The sequence below is a fragment of the Anabrus simplex genome, chromosome 14, assembly GCF_040414725.1.
Source record: "Anabrus simplex isolate iqAnaSimp1 chromosome 14, ASM4041472v1, whole genome shotgun sequence".
NCBI classification, from domain to species: Eukaryota; Metazoa; Arthropoda; class Insecta; order Orthoptera; family Tettigoniidae; genus Anabrus; species Anabrus simplex.
In genome coordinates this window covers 81,531,712-81,549,735 of record NC_090278.1, presented here as the reverse complement: position 1 = coordinate 81,549,735, position 18,024 = coordinate 81,531,712, and the positions used below count along the sequence as shown (strand labels likewise).

The 18,024-nt window shown below is 40.6% G+C and overlaps 1 protein-coding gene across 1 annotated transcript in view; it reads right to left on the bottom strand.

Annotated features, from left to right (window-relative positions):
* The window catches only part of LOC136885307 (pancreatic lipase-related protein 3-like), a 52,270-nt gene that overhangs the window by 12,173 nt on the left and 22,073 nt on the right, over window positions 1-18,024 (bottom strand). The window contains exons 2-3 of the mRNA XM_068230299.1: window positions 3,909-4,172; window positions 298-483 (exon numbers count right to left, since the gene is read on the bottom strand). Coding sequence (XP_068086400.1) covers window positions 298-483; window positions 3,909-4,172 — 450 coding nt within the window. The remainder of the gene's footprint in view (window positions 1-297; window positions 484-3,908; window positions 4,173-18,024) is intronic.

The window sequence follows — 18,024 nt, the reverse complement described above, 5'->3', positions numbered from 1 at the left end:
CCTCAAAAGAGACAGCACAGTGAAATGGAGTTCCTTAGGGTGACCCTTTAAGCCCTCTGGGACGTAGTCAACGCAGTCAAAAGGAACAACCAGAATTTAAAAATAAATATCTATACTTTTTTATGACTTTCAACGTTTAGTATGCACGTTTCTGTGAATGATGCCTCCATAAGCCTCAATCTCTTGTATTACTACCCCCGACCGTCACCATCGCTTACTAAGTCTTCTTCTGCTCATCGTGCCCAGCATTTCCCTTTCAAAATGCTAATATTCTATACCTACGTCATAAATACTTACTCTCGGTTTCTGCGCATGCGGGCTGCACACTTCCTCCGTTGACGTAGAAATCGGCATGTCCCACCGCTTCTATCTTTCCGAACACACCCACGTTCGTGTGGATGACGTCAACGAAGTTCGCATCACTCGAATCCAACTTCCACGAATCCTTAAGCGTGGCGAACAGGGGTAAGGCAGGGTCCAGCCCTAGAACAGTACAACCATCCTACAGACACAGTCGTCAAACTTAGATATTTACTGTCAGAACCAAAATACTCTGACTGTGACAAAGTTGTTATCGGCAGGAAGGTAACGTAACAAGGTATAGTCTGATTTGGTACTGAAAGACAAAGTTTATTTTACTTGATGATCCACGTTGGATACAATGGAAGAAAACAATTAGGTCAAAATCAGTTCCTGAATTATTGCTTGCTAAACATTTTTGTGTTAAACAGACCTCAGTATTATGAGTCGTGTTTATTTGTTATATATCACAGGGATATTTACAGCAATTTGCAAGTGTGAAATTATTTTAGTATCTCACGTCTGCAAAATTTTAACACGTATAAGATCTCAGTTGGGAGAAGATCAGTTTGGCTTCAGAAGAAATGTAGAAACATGTCAAGCTATCCTTACTTTACGATTGACCGAATTAAGGACAAGCCAACGTACATGGTGTTCGTAGATCTAGAAAAGGCATTCGATAATATTGATTGGACCAAGCTATTTGAGATTCTGAAGATGAACGGGATTATATACCGAAAACGAATTATCTACAACCTGTATAAACATCAACCTGCAGTAATAAAAGTCGAGGGCTTTGAAAGAGAAGCAGCAATCCAGAAAGGAGTAAGGCAAGGCTTCAGTTTGTCCCGCGTCCTTTTCAGTGTTTACATAGAATAGGCAGTAAAGGAAATCAAACAGAAATTTGAAAAAGGAATCACAATCCTTGAGAGGAAATCAAACCCTTGAGATTTGCCGATGATATTGTTATATTATCTGAGTCTGGAGAAAATGTGGAGAAATTTCTGAATGGTATGGACAGAGTCTTCGGGAAAGAGTACAAGATGAAGATGAATAAATCCAAAACAAAATTAATGGAGTGCTGTCGAACGAAATTAGGTGGCGCAGAAAATACTAGATCAAATCTTAAAGGAAGCAGATGAATATTGTTACGTGGGTAGTAAAATAACTAACGATGGCAGAAGTAAGGAGGACATAAAATGCAGACCTATAAACAAGGAAGGCCTTTATTATTTTATTTTTATTTTTATTAATGCAATTTCCCCCATGCGGAGGCTGCCACAAGGACAAAGTATGTCGACTACACAGTATTTTATCTTCTAAGTTACTGTTGAGTTTGCTAGTGTGCCAGGTAGAAATAACCACCACAAGGCTCAGGAATAAATATGTAATGAATTTTGCTCACTTTGAACATTAATATAGGAATTAGAAAGATGTTTTTGAAGACTTTTGTCTCGAACGTGGCATTGTATGGAAGTGGAAGATGGACGGTAACAAACTCAGAAGAAAGAGAATAGAAGATTTTGAAATGTGGTGTTACAAAAGATATTGATTTGAATTGGTGAGAGGAGATAAATTTGGCTAAATTTGACGAGAATAGAATGATAGGACACATCATAAGACACGCAGGACTTTTTAGTTGTTTTTGAGGGAAGTGTAGGTGGTAAAAACTGTAGGGGTAGAAATGAATATTACAAGCAGATTAGAGCAGATGTAGGATGAAGTAGTTACATAGAAATGAGAAGATTAGCACAGGATAGGGTGGCATGGAGAGCTGAATCAGACGAGTCTATGGAGTGAGGATTCAAAGAACAGCAACAAGCACATAGAAGGAAAATGCATACATGTTGTGAAATAAATTAAATTATGACATCAAGAGAGTTCACCTATTCGAAAGGCTCAACAATGGAAAAGACAGATTGACGTCACACGCTTACTCTGTTACAAGATGGCGCTGTGTTGACTCGCGTGCTCAGTTGGAGGTTAACTGAAATAAGTAAGTCTACGAAACCCACATCTTTTTGTCAGGCAGTGTATTATTATTATTATTATTATTATTATTACTATTATTATTATTATTATTATTATTATTATTATTATTATTATTATTATTATTATACCAGGAGGTACACCTCTACGTCGCACGTTTAAATCTTGCGCCAATTGGAACTCCTCTACTGGAGAAACACTGAACTTAAACGGTACCTACTTAAACCTTTCCTCTGAAGATGTCACGGTGTGAATTTCGACTTGTTTTTGTTTACTATTGATCAAGAAGTTTGGACATTCTCCCATAGATGTCACTGCCGAAAAACTATGATCATGCACCCTGGTGCGAAGTGAAGGAACTTTATTTGAAGAAATTTTGTATTCATAAGTTTGTTCTTTACTAAATTTCGTTCATTAATTTGTGGGTTGGCAATGTTTATCTTTCTTTCCGCCAGTTTCGAGTTTAGCCAATCTAGAATTTCTGTAATTAATTTTCAGCCAATCAGCGGATTCTTCTTCGATTTGGTGTGTATCTGTAAAGTATCCAATAAAATTGAGAGGGTGTGGCTTAATTATTCATGAAAGGTCTCGAACCTTTCCCGTGGGTTTATAAACTGCTGATTTTCACGTATCTTGGCCACTTAATCTACGTCTAACTAAGTGTGTGGTTGTGAAACAGCGCGGGAAAGGTCCGAAACTTTAATATGTAACCTATCTTTCTAAACATGTAATTTTCTGCCGGCTTATGTAAAAACTTAATTAAATCAGTACCGGTAACTGTAATTTGGGGATAGGGAGTGATTTACCCTCTCGAGCTCCCCTTCATTTTGGTTTGAGGTGACTACGTTTTGGTAACTGATCTTCTTCTCTTTCTTAATGTCTTAAATAACTCGTATACGAGTCACCTCCATAGTTTGGGAATAGCCCCTGTTTCACCGGCCTAGTTCCTTTTAGGTTTTAAGAAGCTACGTAGAGGAGTGCAAGTATACGCCTCCTTCCTCTTGTTTGGGCTATTTATTTAACGGTTATTTCTTTTACTCGAAGGCCCTGTAGGTTGGGTACGAGATACCCCTGTTTCTATTTGTAAACTAGGCCATGGAAGGCCAGAAAGTATAAGACATTTTTGGTGTTGCCTTGAATAGGCGTGGAAAACTGAGAGCGTGTCAACTCCTTTCATGTGTTGTAAAAGTGCCTCAGAGAGGCTTGATATTCTAATCGTGAGCAAGTGCTCCATGTATTGGGGGTTTTCTGCCCTTTTGAACAATTGTTGCTTGGTTAAAGTTGAACTAGGAGCTCAGAATTGTAAAATTAGGGCTTGCTACCCCAAGAATGTTTAACGGTTTAAGTCTTGGTTCTAAATCGCCATACCGTTGTTATTGTTGTTAAAGTTTTGTTATTCTTATTTGTTAAAACTTAGAAAATATAACCTTGTTAAAGTTTTATATTAACTTTGATTTGGTAGTTAGACCCATTCACCTCGGCACCTTCTTTCACCTCTGCTGTTGCACCAAATCACGGTAACAATTATTATTATTATTATTATTATTATTATTATTATTATTATTATTATTATTATTATTATTATTATTATTATTATTATTATTATTATTTAGACTCACCAGTTATACGACCTAGCGTGGTCCCCAAGCTATCCATCAGGGAGTTGCTCGCGAACGCCGCCACATGTGCCCCCAGGCTAAACCCGATGGCATGCACTTGCGATAGACTCATGCTGGGGAACCTTTTGACCAGGGCGTGCAGTAGTTGGGCTGTGCACTTCCCTGTGTGTAGCGTGTTGACTACAGCCGCCGGGTAACAAGGTCTGGCCGACAGCATTCCCCAGTCCACGACAAGGATGTTGGATTCACCTGCTCGCAGCAAGGCTGCAACAGAATAGCACGATGGTAAAAGCTCTGAAATTTTATTGCGTTTTTAAAAGAGTATCATAATTTTGTTTCTCCAGCCTGCCAGAGTAGGAAGTATAACATTTAGAACATACCTATAAAAATGTTGGTTAGAAAATAACATATTTCGCTCTGCAAGAGCATCGTCAGGTTATATCAAAACACTTTTAACTATACATATACAGGGTGATTTATACACGTTGGAAAAAATAAAACTTAGCCGGAAAATATTAAAAATAGGACTGATGCAGGATCGACCCTTGTTGATAAACATCGCAGAAGATGCTGAAAATGACCACCGTTGACGTCACTGCAGCACTGTGCTCGGTTTATCAAATTGTGAGACACGCGTAGCAGTTCTGTCTGAAGGATAGCAGCAACAGCGTTTTCCTGATAATCAAAAAAATCATTGCATGAATAATTAAAGAGTGGAACAAAGAAGGTAATTTGAATAAATTCCCAAGTGCCGTGAGAAAACTGTGTGAAAGGAAAGTGATATAAGAATATTGCTTAAATGGAAGAAGTGATTATGTAAGTGATCAAACGATCCGGAATTTAAATGGTAATGAGGACAGTCTAGGTTGAGCAGAAAGAAGGTTAACGCACTCAGCAGAATGTCATATTTTGTCAGAGCTAGCGGGTAGTGGTATATCGTAATACCGGACTAGATGGCTCTTGCAGGGAAGAGATGAATCAACACCAGGCGTTATGTTGCAAATATAACGAGATTGCCTTATTTTACGTTATTTGGTTATGTAACCTAATTGACAGGTGTCGTACCAAATTTTGTCATTTGCCAACAGTGCCGACTGCCTTGATTTTAGAGTTTCCATTTATTTTGTGTTAAGGACCAAGTAGACGGTCCCGAGTCTTATTTTGTATCCTTAAACACTCATCGTGGTTTTGATTCGTTATTTCCTTATAATTTAGAGTGTAAAAAAGGAGGATAAATCTGTAAAGAATTATTGAATAAATAAATAGCATTTACAGAATGGATGGCAATAGACTAACTAAACGAATCTTCAAGTACCTTTGGGAAAAGAAATCAACTACCACCTGGATTCAAGAAGTCAAGAAAGACCTGGAAAGGAACAACATACGAGAAGAAGAATTATTGGAAAGAAAGATTTTTAGGAAGAAAGTCTTACAAATGGAAGGATTCCAAGGGAGGAAGGAAAAGAAAACAGGCACAAAGTGGACTGAAGACAGGAAAAAGAAACACAGTGAAACAATGAAAGAATACTGGAAGAAAAGGAAAAAACAACTAAGGAGCAACAATTGAAATTGTAACGTGCTCCTTAGAAGGCCGGAACGCAAGAAGAAGAAAAGAAGAAGAAATAGCATTTTCAATGTTCTGCTGTAGCTCCTCCAGTGTGTGAGGATTATTGGAGTACACCTGACCCTTCAATCTGCCCCACAGGTAAAATCACAGGGAGAGAGATCAGGAGATCGAGGTGGCCATTCAATTGCGCTGCCTCTGCTGATTGTTCTTTCCTCACCGGACACCACATGCACTCGTGACAAAGTTGTCAAGATGGTGTGTGCTGTTCCTCCGTCTTGCTGAAAATATCCATACAGTCGTTCATATTCTGTGAAATGATCCACATAATATGGATTAAACAGTATCTGGACATACCGGTTAGCAATAACAGTTCCAGTCTTAAATTCTTACGCAAGCAGTTCCGCACAGGTTGGCCACGAATCGTGCTTCGCATGACACTGAACAATGAACACGCACCGTTTTGTGTCGCATTCAACTGGTCACTAAACACGTCTGCTCCTCTCTCTCACTCACAAGTAATGACAAAGAGACGTACTCAGTAGATGCGCACGTGCAGACAAGTGACAGCAACCCACTGGTGCATCGAAATCACAGTTTCCAGCATTTTTCCTGTTCATTAACAAGAGTCAATTCCGCGTCAGTCTTATAAATAATTTCAAGGGCAGTTTTATTTTGCCCACCGGGTATAAACCGGGTGGTTTTCAGGTCGACCTCATTTCTGTCTGATAACAAAGAAGAAGATGATGCGATTGCTTTTTAAGTGTGATGAAACCCTGGGATAGAGATGATTGAAAAATAACGTAGCAGTTACTTTGTAACAGTTACATGCTTGTCACTGTTACAAATGTAACGAGGACAAAAATAACCGGTTATCGAGTAACGACAACAGAATAACGTACTAGTGAAAACAGTAACAGGGAAGTGGTAACTGTCACTAGCAGCAGCTTACAGACACAGAATGTGACCTTCAGAGTTCAGATAGTACACATGTCTTCTAAGTGAGAGCGCTTTCGTAGGAGATTGCTGTAAGTCAAATACACTATAAGTTAGAGTTTATTATACATAAGTCGCTGCTGTCATCCAGTAATTAAAGTGTAAACTGTTACCGGTATAACATATTCAATTGCTCAGGGGTAATCGTTGACTCAGACATCACGCAGGGCCACCTACATTGTAATATTATTATCAGATTCACCCGTATAATTTTTCTTGTACCATAAATAAATTAGTATGCTAACTTTCCATATTGATATTATGGATAACATAACATAACTTCAATGTACATAATCGATCCTCTTGTAGCGGTTTGTATCGAGCTTTCGCAGACACATCATCATCTTTTCTTGTCTTCTATCCTTGTTCGGGGTATTGTCAAACTCACTACTCTAGATTTCAGAAAAGACGCCATGTTGTCTTCTCATTTCATCCGTTGTCTGCCTCTCGTTAGCTTTATAGCAAATAGGAATGCGTGTTTTGCTGCATCGACTTTCAACAGCGTAGTGCATGTGTGAGTGAATGAATGGGACTTCGCAACACAGCTGTAACGAGACAGCCGTGACCAATAACAGGTGAGTAAGTTTGGACATTATTTTAACTGTTACTTTTAACAGTTACTTTATTGTAGCAGTGACAGATGTTGCAGTTACACAAAAATAACCGTTTGTCACACCTCTACTCTGGAAGATGCACTTAATTAACAACATTTGTCAACAATACGCAAGTTATTCTTTATTAAGCGTATTGTTTCCTCCGTTTGGCTTGTTGCTGGTTGTTTAGCCGTTAATTCGTTCAAGATGCAGTACACGTTGCCTCAACGCGTGTTTTAAGAGAAAAAAAATATTGGTTTACCAAGTCCATCGTAGCTACGAAAAGGGCGTTCAGGAGAGAGTATGGTATGCACGATTCTCCTAAGGGAGTGGTGGTAGTTATTATTGTTTTAAGTGGAAGTACAACAGTGCTATTAACACTAATCGGAGAGGAAAAGATGGAAGAGATCTGACACTTCGAATCATGAAGTTACCGGCCAAAGAAAGACAGGTCTCGAATATTCTAATTTCTTCAGAGTCGGAAGAGAACAAGGGTTGACCAAGGGAAGTGTGATAGAATTCATGAAGGCGAGAAACCTCACACAAGTAAGTTGAAGCAATGGCATACATACTCTGCTAGGGGACCCGCCGTTGCTAACCCACGCTCCCAGATATTTTATTATTATTATTATTATTATTATTATTATTATTATTATTATTATTATTATTATTATTATTATTATTATTATTAAAGAGCCTCCGTAGGTCAGGAGGCAGCGCGGCGGCCTCTCACCACTGGGTTCCGTGGTTCAAATTCCGGTCACTCCATGTGGGATTTGTGCTGGACAAAGCGGAGGTGGGACAGGCTTTTCTCCGGGTACTCCGGTTTTCCTTGTCATCTTTCAGTCCAGCAACACTCTCCATTAACATTTCATCTGTCAGTCATTAATCATTCCCCCAGAGGAATGCGACAGGCTTCGGCAGCCGGCACAATTCCTATTCTCGCCGCAAGATGGGAGATTCATTCCATTACTGATCCGGTCAAATGACTGGAAACAGGCTGTGGATTTTCATTAGTAATGTTATTGGCTTTACGTACCACTAACAACTTTTACCGTTTTCGGAGACGCCGAGGTGCCGGAATTTAATCCCCTAAGAGTTCTTTTACGTGCCAGTAAATCTACCGATACAAGGCTGACGTATTTGAGCACCTTCAAATACCACCAGACTGAGCCAGGATCGAACCTGCCAAGTTGGGGTCAGTAGGCCAGCGCCTCAACTGTCTGAGCCACTCAACCCGGCCATTATTATGATTATGATTATTATTATTATTATTATTATTATTATTATTATTATTATTATTATTATTATTATTATTATATTTTGTTTATTTAAAACCCACCTGTTAGGAGAGCGACCGTTGTACTGAAATTCACGTGGCCCACGTACCCATGGATTATAAGGTGGGTCTTCAGCGATGGATCGAACATTTCCGGTTCGGTCTCGGGGTCGTATGGGTCTAGAAGCTGTGGCCTCTCCGGTCTAGAACTGTAGTACAAAGGAGTTATTATTATTATTATTATTATTATTATTATTATTATTATTATTATTATTATTATTATTAACATTAAATATCTGGATTAAGTTACTGTATTTGTCACTGTCTTTAAGGGGAGTCGTGATTGAAATGTTGAGATTTTTGACCAAAAATTCGAATTTTCAATTTTAACCTTAAAAGTCCCTTACTTTTTCCACTTTCAAATACCGTTGTCAGCTTTTCCCAAACACCATTTTTAAAACTCTAAATGCCTGATTTAAAAGGTAGGGGTTCCGCGTATATAGAGCAGGCTCACGCCCCTTTATCTGTCAGACAAAATTATCTTCAAATTAATTTCGGGCTACCATTTCAATAATACCGCTAGATTATATTTACCTTGTACGTAAGAGGAGAAAAACATCAGAGGGAGTCATTTACAGTCCAGGGCAGTATTAAAGCAAGTATGATTTTTAAAACATTCAATTACTTTTAGCAAACTTAAAACTTTTTCATGCCTTTGCTGGCGGGACCTAGTCTTTACAGTGCACGTTGTCTTCTGGTATACGCTAGAACAACTTTGTTACTTTCATAGATCTGTCTCTGTCTTATCCTTGACTTTGACAATATGCAAGTGACTGAGGTATGAGCGATGCCATTCCTTCTGCAGCCAGACCCTGCTATGAATGGTATGAAAATGTTGCTCATAGGGTCGGTTGGTGCATGCATTTCAGTGGGCTTGGCAGACTGATATGTAATAGCAACTTCTGGCTCGGTGAGGAAAGCAACGGGAAACTACCTCGCTCGTCATTTCCCTAGTACGGCTCTTCAGTGATGCCTAGGCCATCTATGACAGCTGACGGCGGAGCGGTTGAGGATCCAACCAGCCTTAGGGCTGAAGACTGAACATACATCCAAAACTTTTTCAGCTCATTGCCATGCAGAAAATGCTCCTTACGACAGAATTCTTATCGGATTCACCTGAAATTTTCAGAGATGTTTGAATATGTTCAGGAATTAAGAGTAGTTCTGCGTTTTATTATCAGTCGAATATTACCTTCATATTTTTACTCCTGAAATAGCATGAAACTAGATTCTTGCTTATTGAATGAATAACGAAAAATTGGAAAAACATATATCTCCAAGAGTCGTTCTTAAATATATGAGTATAAAAATAAAATATATGTCAATAACTTGGCAACCAATTAACTAATCAACCCCAAATTTCGTGTGGGGCTATACAGTATGTTATCAATATGTAGTTGTGTTTTAAATTTGATTTTGATACGTAGTAAATTGTAGAATTTCAAAATTTCCGTAATGACTCCCCTTAAAATCACGGCTTACGCGGTCAGCTTGACTGAAACAGCAGTACAAGTACAGAAGACCCAGAAAAACTATGGCATTTTAGGAGAAAATGGAAGCGTGCGTATTTCATTTTGAATTAGTAACTACCGTAAAGCTAAATTAGTCTTAAAATAGAACAATGTAGGGATTATTTCAACGTGGAAAGCAACTAATTTTTATAGAATACCGCTGACCGCAACTGTAGCAACTGGAATCACAGATAAGGCTTATAGCATATAGCTATAGCTTATAGACGAGGTTGTTAAGAAAGGTTATAGAACTCTTCACATGGTTATCAGGATATTTAGAGGTTGTAGTAAGGATGTAAAAGAGTGGACGTATAAGTCTCTGGTAAGACCACAGTTAGAGTATGGTTCCACTCTATGGGACTACTTGATACGAGAACTAAAACACATTAAAAGGAAAGCTGCACGATATGTTCTGGGTGATTTCCGACAAAGGAGTAGTGTTACGAAAGTGCTGCAACCTTTGGTCTGGGAAGACTTGAGAGTAAGGAGACGAGATGCACGACTATGTGGTATGTTTCGAGCTGTCAGTGGAGAGATGGCATGGAATGACGTTAGTAGATGAATTAACTTGAGCGGAGTTCTTAAAAGTAGGAAAGAGGACGTTGGAATTCAAGAGGACAATTTGAGGCAAATATTCATTGACAGGACGAGGAGAAAGGGATTGAAATACATTATCAAGGGAAGTATTCGAAAAATTTCCCAAGTTCTTAGAAAACGTCTAAGAAAAATGTACGTCAATATCTGATAAGGAAACTGCCACTTGGGCAACAGCCCTAAATGCAGACAAGGGCATCCGGCCGTAAAAACATGCCATACAATTGACACTCACCTCATCCCTCCCCAACCCCGTATGGGGAAACAGGACTAAAGGGTAGACATAGATGCATTCTTGGCTGTATTGTTCGGAGGGTCTCGGATTCGATTCCCGGCCAAATTGGAGTTTTTAATCGCTTCTGATTAATACTTCTGGCTCGGGGACTGGGTGTTTGTATTATTCCCAACACTCTCCCCTTCATATTCAGACATCACACTACCAACCACCACAGAAATGCGCAATAGTGATTACATCGCACCATATAGGGTTGACGTTAGGAAGGGCATCCGGGCGTAAAATAGGGTCAAATGCACCAATGCTTCGCAGTTCACACCCGCCACCTCAGAGGTAGGGAAAAGTGGAATAATAACGATAATATTAATAATACCGGGCGAGTTGGCCGTGCGCTTTTCCGTGGTTTCCCACTTTCACACCAGGCAAATGCTGGGGCTGTAACTTAATTAAGGCCACGGCCTCCTCCTTCTAACTCCTAGGCCTTTCCTACGTCGCCATAAGACTTACCCTATCTGTGTCGGTGCGACGTAAAGCCACTAGCCATAATAGTAATAATAATAATAATAATAATAATAATAATAATAATAATAATAATGTCTGGATAAAAGAAATAAAATAAGACATGAAGGAATTAGACATAACACTGGAGGACTTAAAGAATAAATCAAACAAAGTAAATACATTGATAGTAAAATTAGATTCCTACCAAAAACTGATAAAAGAGAAACAACTAAAACGCTAATTTCAAAAGAAGATCGAAAACAAAGATCAGATAGAATGAAGAAATGCTGGAAGAACAGAAAGGAAAAATCCTTAAAATATCACAGAAGACCGAACAGAAATTGACTACAGTGGTCCAATCCGGCCGAAGAGGTGCAATAATAATAATAATAATAATAATAATAATAATAATAATAATAATAATAATAATAATAATAATAATTCAGCGTCAAATGCAACAAGACTTAACGTGGTCCTTGATGGCCCCAGCGAATTATATATATATAATAATAATGTTATTGCTTTTACGTCCGAGCTACTTTTACGATTTTCGTACACGCCGCAATTGTGCCCTCCTCAGGAGTTATTTTACGTGCCAGTAATTCTACCGACACGAGGCTGACGTATTTGAACACCTTCATACACCTCCGGACTGAGCCAGGATTGAACTTGTCGAGTTGGCCTCTTTGTAAAACTTCTCTTATTTCAAACATGTTTGACGTGATATAAGTGAAGAAATTAACGTTTTTAGTGAGGTTTGTGCTCTGTCGCAGAGAATAACTCCCTCGCAGCTCGGTGCTGAGGCTGCCAGTTGGCACCATTGTCGTCTGTCCGTAACTCTACCGAGGTAGCGCCGCTCAATTCATCATTCGTGTACTGCTGGAACTGTATTACAACTAACAAATTAGGCGAAACTCTCACCTGGAGAAGAGGTAGTAGAGAATGTTCCCGGTGTTGCATGGCTCCCATACGTGGAAGCTGCAGAATCCGAAGCTCAAGCCATTCCTTTGCTGCCTACATGGCGGATCACAGGATTTCGACTCTGTAACAAAACATTAGTTTCAGTTATATTCTACTATCTTCTTTTTTTAAAAATACAGACATTAAGAAGAAATCTCGAAGAATTTGATATCATGTACAGAATATCAAATTGGGGCGGATGGTGACGGTGCAACTAGGCAACCATCCTCTATACAACACTTATCAGAGGGAAAAGAAAGGAAGGGATCCGACACTTCGAAAAATGAATGTATCGGCCAAAGAAAGACAAGGGCTACGAAGGGTGTGAAAATGAAAGACTCGCTAGGCCTCGAAAGCGTCGGGGTCGGAAAAGAATGTGTCTACCAAGAGAGATCAGATATAACAGATAAAAGTGAAGAGCCTGGCGCAAGTAAGTGGAAACAATGCCAGGACTCAGCTAAGGGCCCCGAAGTCACCAACCTACGCTCCCAAGTTGAGAGCCGCTGGGGGCCCTTTTAGTCTTGTCTTACGGCAGGCAGGTGCATGTTATTCTAGCGCCCCCCACCCACAGGAGGTCAAGGGCTACGAAGGCCTTATAAATGAAAACTCCCTAGGCCTTGGAACCTAACTGCATCAAGGTTGGAAAAGAGCACGAGTTGAACAAGAGAGGTCAGACAGGATATATGAAAGCAAGGAGTCAGGAACAAGTAAAGTAGAAACAATGCCACGACTCAGCTAAGGCCTCCGTGGTCGCCAACCCACAGTTCCAAGTTAAGAGCCTCTAGAGTCACTTTCAGTTACCTTTTACGGCAGGCAGGGGTACCGTGGGTGGTATTCTACCGCCCCCACCCACAGGGGGGAGGGGAGGGTACACCTTAAACAGTTGGTTTATGGAGCAGACAATTCCGCTCTCTCTTGAGGCAGCAAGTACTTCGCACAGTGGTGCCTCGTGAGATATGAATTGAGGGGGTCACACAGACGAGAGCAGAACTAAACGGAATTAAATAAATAAATAAATAAATAAATAAATAAATAAATAAATAAATAAATATATTGATAGCTCAAGAAGCGCCAATAAATATTTACAGTTTTCGGAACTGCCAAAGTGCCGAAATTTTGTCCTAGCTAGAAGGCCAGCGCTCTACCAACTGAAGTACTCAGCCTGACATTATTATTATTATTATTATTATTATTATTATTATTATTATTATTATTATTATTATTATTATTATCCAATGGATCATTTAAATTGACAACAGTGTTATAAATACACAGAAAAGTGAACTGCAATGAACAGAACAGAGTACGTTGTATAGTAAATATTCAACTGAATCCACTAAGTATATTGTGTAGGAAACAACGACCGGGCGAGGTGGCCGTGCGGTTAGGGGCGCACAGCTGTGAGCTTGTATCCGGGAGATAGTGGGTTCGAAGCCCACTGTCGGCAGCCCTGAAGATAGTTTTCCGTGGTTTCCCATATTCACACCAGGCAAATGCTGGGGTTGTACCTTAATTAAGGCCACGGCCGCTTCCTTCCCACTCCTAGCCCCTTCCTGTCCCATCGTCGCCATAAGACCTATTTGCGTCGGTGCAACGGAGAGCACTGGATTAAAGAGAGCAACATCTTTCGGACTGTTTTCGACCTTACGGAAAAATATATACCAAGTATAACGATTAAATTGTTGGATTTATAAACATTACACACTTGCTAACACACTGACTACAACAGCAAGTTTGCAGCTTTCGAACAGCACTCCAGGGTGAGGAGATAGTACTGTTAAAAACTCCCAGTCCGCCGTTCCCCATAGTGCCAGCAGTGAGCTCCGGTCACATCGAGCTTGTGACCGAGGCTCCTAAATGTTTGCGGTGTTCTCCCCCGTCCACGCGCCGAGCGGCAAAATAGCGGAAAGGTTTCCTTATATATTGCTCCTACAGTCACAGAGGGGCAGTAGCGGCGGACCCTTAAGGACCCTCGGACGGTGTCCTCCCTAGAGAACAAAAAGGATTTTTATTTTTTTTATTTTCTCAAGACATTTGAAGTCAAATATTGAACTCGAACAACGAGAATTACATTTCATTGTAAAACTGTAATGAAATGGCGTATGGCTTTTAGTGCCGGGAGTGTTCGAGGACAAGTTCGGCTCGCCAGATGCAGGTCTTTTGATTTGACACCCGTAGGTGAGCTGCGCGTCATGATGAGGATGAAATGATGATGAAGACGACACATACACCCAGTCCCCGTGCCAGGGAAATTAACCAATTAAGGTTAAAATTCCCGACCCTGCCGGGAATCGAATCCGGGACCCCTGTGGCCAAAGGCCAGCGCGCTAACCATTTAGCCATGGAGCCGGACTGTAAAACTGTAAATTCTCATCAATAAGTTATCAAACTTAGGCGACTGACTTGCAGCGCGCAGTTCGCTGGTAAATGTTTACAGGTTAAAGATAGGGCACAGACTCTCCAGCTTCCGTCCGAGGATATAGTGTGGGTGAGGGGGTTGACATGTAAGAGGGAAGCGCGCTGATGGACGGTTTAAGGCTTGGTTTCTCAGAACTGACGCATGCGAGGTGCGAGGTGCGAGGCCGACGTTGCGTACTTTCATCCCAGTGACGCTGCGAGGCTTGTGGTTTCCCAGGCTGCGAAGTGGATCAGTTGCCGAGCACATGGCTCGCAGCCTGTGCGCTACTGTTGGAAGAGGAAGCGGATTATGTGTCAGTACTGGAGGGTTTTCTTCACCCCTATAGCAGTATCAATGGAAACTGTTGATGATCTTGTGATGTCAGCCTGTATCGTCCACAACCTTCTCCGGAATGAGCGAATTCCTTGCCCAAATTAACACTTTATTGGCTATTTGGAATTAACAGAAAATATGATTCCTCTGGCAGCTGACAACGGAGGTAATTCTATACATGATGCTTTCATGATAAGAGACAGCTTCAAGAAATATTTTTTGTAGCAGGGAGAGAGAATCGGTATGACAAAGAGAATATGCTAACAGGGTGGAGTGAAAGTTTTTTTTCTAACGGACAAACATGTATTTGTGTTTACCTACAGTTTACTTTTTCTGTGACCCAATTAGCATAATAACGGAATGAACACCGTTATTAAAATAAAACACGTGATTTTATTAAATGAACAATACTGAACTCAAATTTTGTAAAATTATATATACTGGCATATTTGATATTAAAGTAATGGATTTATTGGTTGATATATCATTTCTAAATCTGTTAATTATTTAATCCTTTGAAACTGAACTCATTATATTTGTTATAAGTAACATCAATAATAATAATAATAATAATAATAATAATAATAATAATAATAATAGACACCCTACCACCAATCCAGAGGCAGCTACCACATCAATAAAAAAGCAAAGAATCCCAAGAACGGAGGTTCCAAATGACAGTAAATTAACATTAATCGTCTGGTACCTCCGTTTTTGGAGTTTCTATTTTTACGAACTCTTTCCTTCTCAAGACCAACGTATAATACATAAAACTAGCAACATTTATTAGCTGTTCTATCCATCTTCAGTGATATCATTTTCCATAAGTTGTCTTTCACAACGTTGTTTTTGTAGCTCTTGTGTTGTAAGTTATACAACACTGGGTGTATTCGAACTTCTTTAATCAGTTCCTCGTCCACTTCGTCCGTAAATCTCATCGTGTTGCTTAAAACAGTAAAAACAAGAACAGAAATAATGCCGCCTCGCACTGCTGTCGCCTCGCACAAATCTGGCCGGACGAATCAGTGCGCGGTGACGCTGCGAGGTCTCACTGCGAGGTTGCGCACACTGCGCACCGCGCAGCTTGAGAAACCACTTGCATAAGCTCGTGTAGTTTGGATTTGTGCGAGGCGGGCCTCGCACCTCGCACCTCGCATGCGTCGGTTCTGAGAAACCAAGCCTTTAGGGGGTAGGAAGGATGCGGGAAGACGCTTTCGAGTGGGCAGAGTACGCAGCAGTGTAGAAGTAACGATGTCCTCACAAACCCCAGCGAAATCGTCAAGGTTGCACACAATAAAATTAAATAATAATAATTTATGACCTTGTGTGTCCTATTATTTATATTTCAGGAAGAAAAAATTAATAATTATATTGAAATGTAACATTTGTGACCAGGAATTTTGATTCACGTTTTGTGAGGGTTGCCAACAGTAAATTCGTTTGTTTTCTTGCGAAAGACTTGAATGAGTGCGGTCAGTAGCAAAGAAAGAGTTGTGGGAAAAAGTACTGTGGCCGCTGCGCCCCCGCCCCCAACCTGAGAGTCCACCGGCCTCCACTGCAGAGGGGTTATGCCTAGCTACTGCATTTAGCACTGGAACTAGCAGAATGGAAGCATATGATACATGTCACTGGCTGTATTTATGCCATGATGACGTAAATAGCTTAATTTTAAATTGAAATGAAAACCTACAACCTGTTTTCCAGTCATTGACCGGGTCAGGGATGTAATGAATGAAGCAGATATAGGCTGTTAGTACGATGGGGTCGCCACTCCCAAAGTGATTTATTAATGACTGATAAATGCTAAGAAATGAGAATGGAGAGTGGTGCTGGAATGAAAGATGACAGGGAAAACCGGAGTTCCCGGAGAAAAACCTGTCCCGCCTCCGCTTTGTCCAGTACAAAATCTCACATGTAGCGACCGGGATTTGAACCACGGTATCCAGCGGTTAGAGGCCGGCGCGCTGCCGTCTGAGCCACGGAGGCCCGCCTTAATTTCGATTATTTCCACATTTTAATTCCTCATATAAGCGGCTTGTGAATCTGTGCCCTTAATGAGCAGCCGCCAGTGACTTCTTATTCCAGACGTGTCGTTCACTTGAAGAGTTTGCATAATATCACGTACATCTTCACGAAGGTGAAAGTTAAGACACATGGCCACTTCATTGTTCAAGGATGTGTGTACGTGTTCTTCTTTCGTACTACAAGTAAAACCATTACATGATCATTACGCAAACTTTACAGAGGTTTTTGATGCCAAAAGAAGTAAATATCGCGCAATACAATCAGGAAAGGGAAAAATAATTTCCTCGGCTTATCATAGACTTTTTTTACTTTGTGCTTTACGTCCCTCCGACACAGATAGGTCTTATGGCAACGAAGGGATAGGAAAGGGCTAGGAGTGGGAAGGAAGCGACCGTGGTACTAATTAAGGTAGAACCCCACCATTTTTTTGGTGTGGAAATGGGAAACCATGGAAAACAATTTTCAGGGCTACCGACAACTGAGTTCGAACCCACTACCTCCCGAATGCAAGCTCACAGCTGAGTGACTCTAATTACTGGTCAACTCGGTCGGAAAAATTATACGTATAAACCGACTTCGGTGGTGGGGTCATGTGAGGCGAATGGAGGAGGATAGGTTACCTAGGAGAATAATGGACTCTGTTATGGAGGGTAAGAGAAGTAGAGGGAGACCAAGACGACGGTGGTTAGACTCGGTTTCTAACGATTTAAAGATAAGAGGTATAGAACTAAATGAGGCCACAACACTAGTTGCAAATCGAGTATTGTGGCGACGTTTAGTAAATTCTCAGAGGACCGAGCTCGATAGCTGCAGTCGCTTAAGTGCGACCAGTATCCAGTATTCGGGAGATAGTAGGTTCGAACCCCACTGTAGGCAGCCCTGAAAATGGTTTTCCGTGGTTTCCCATTTTCACACCAGGCAAATGCTGGGGCTGTACCTTAATTAAGGCCACGGCCGCTTCCTTCCCACTCCTAGCCCTTCCCTGTCCCATCGTCGCCGTAAGACCTATCTGTGTCGGCGCGACGTAAAACCACTAGCAAAAAAAAAAAAAAATTCTCAGAGGCTTG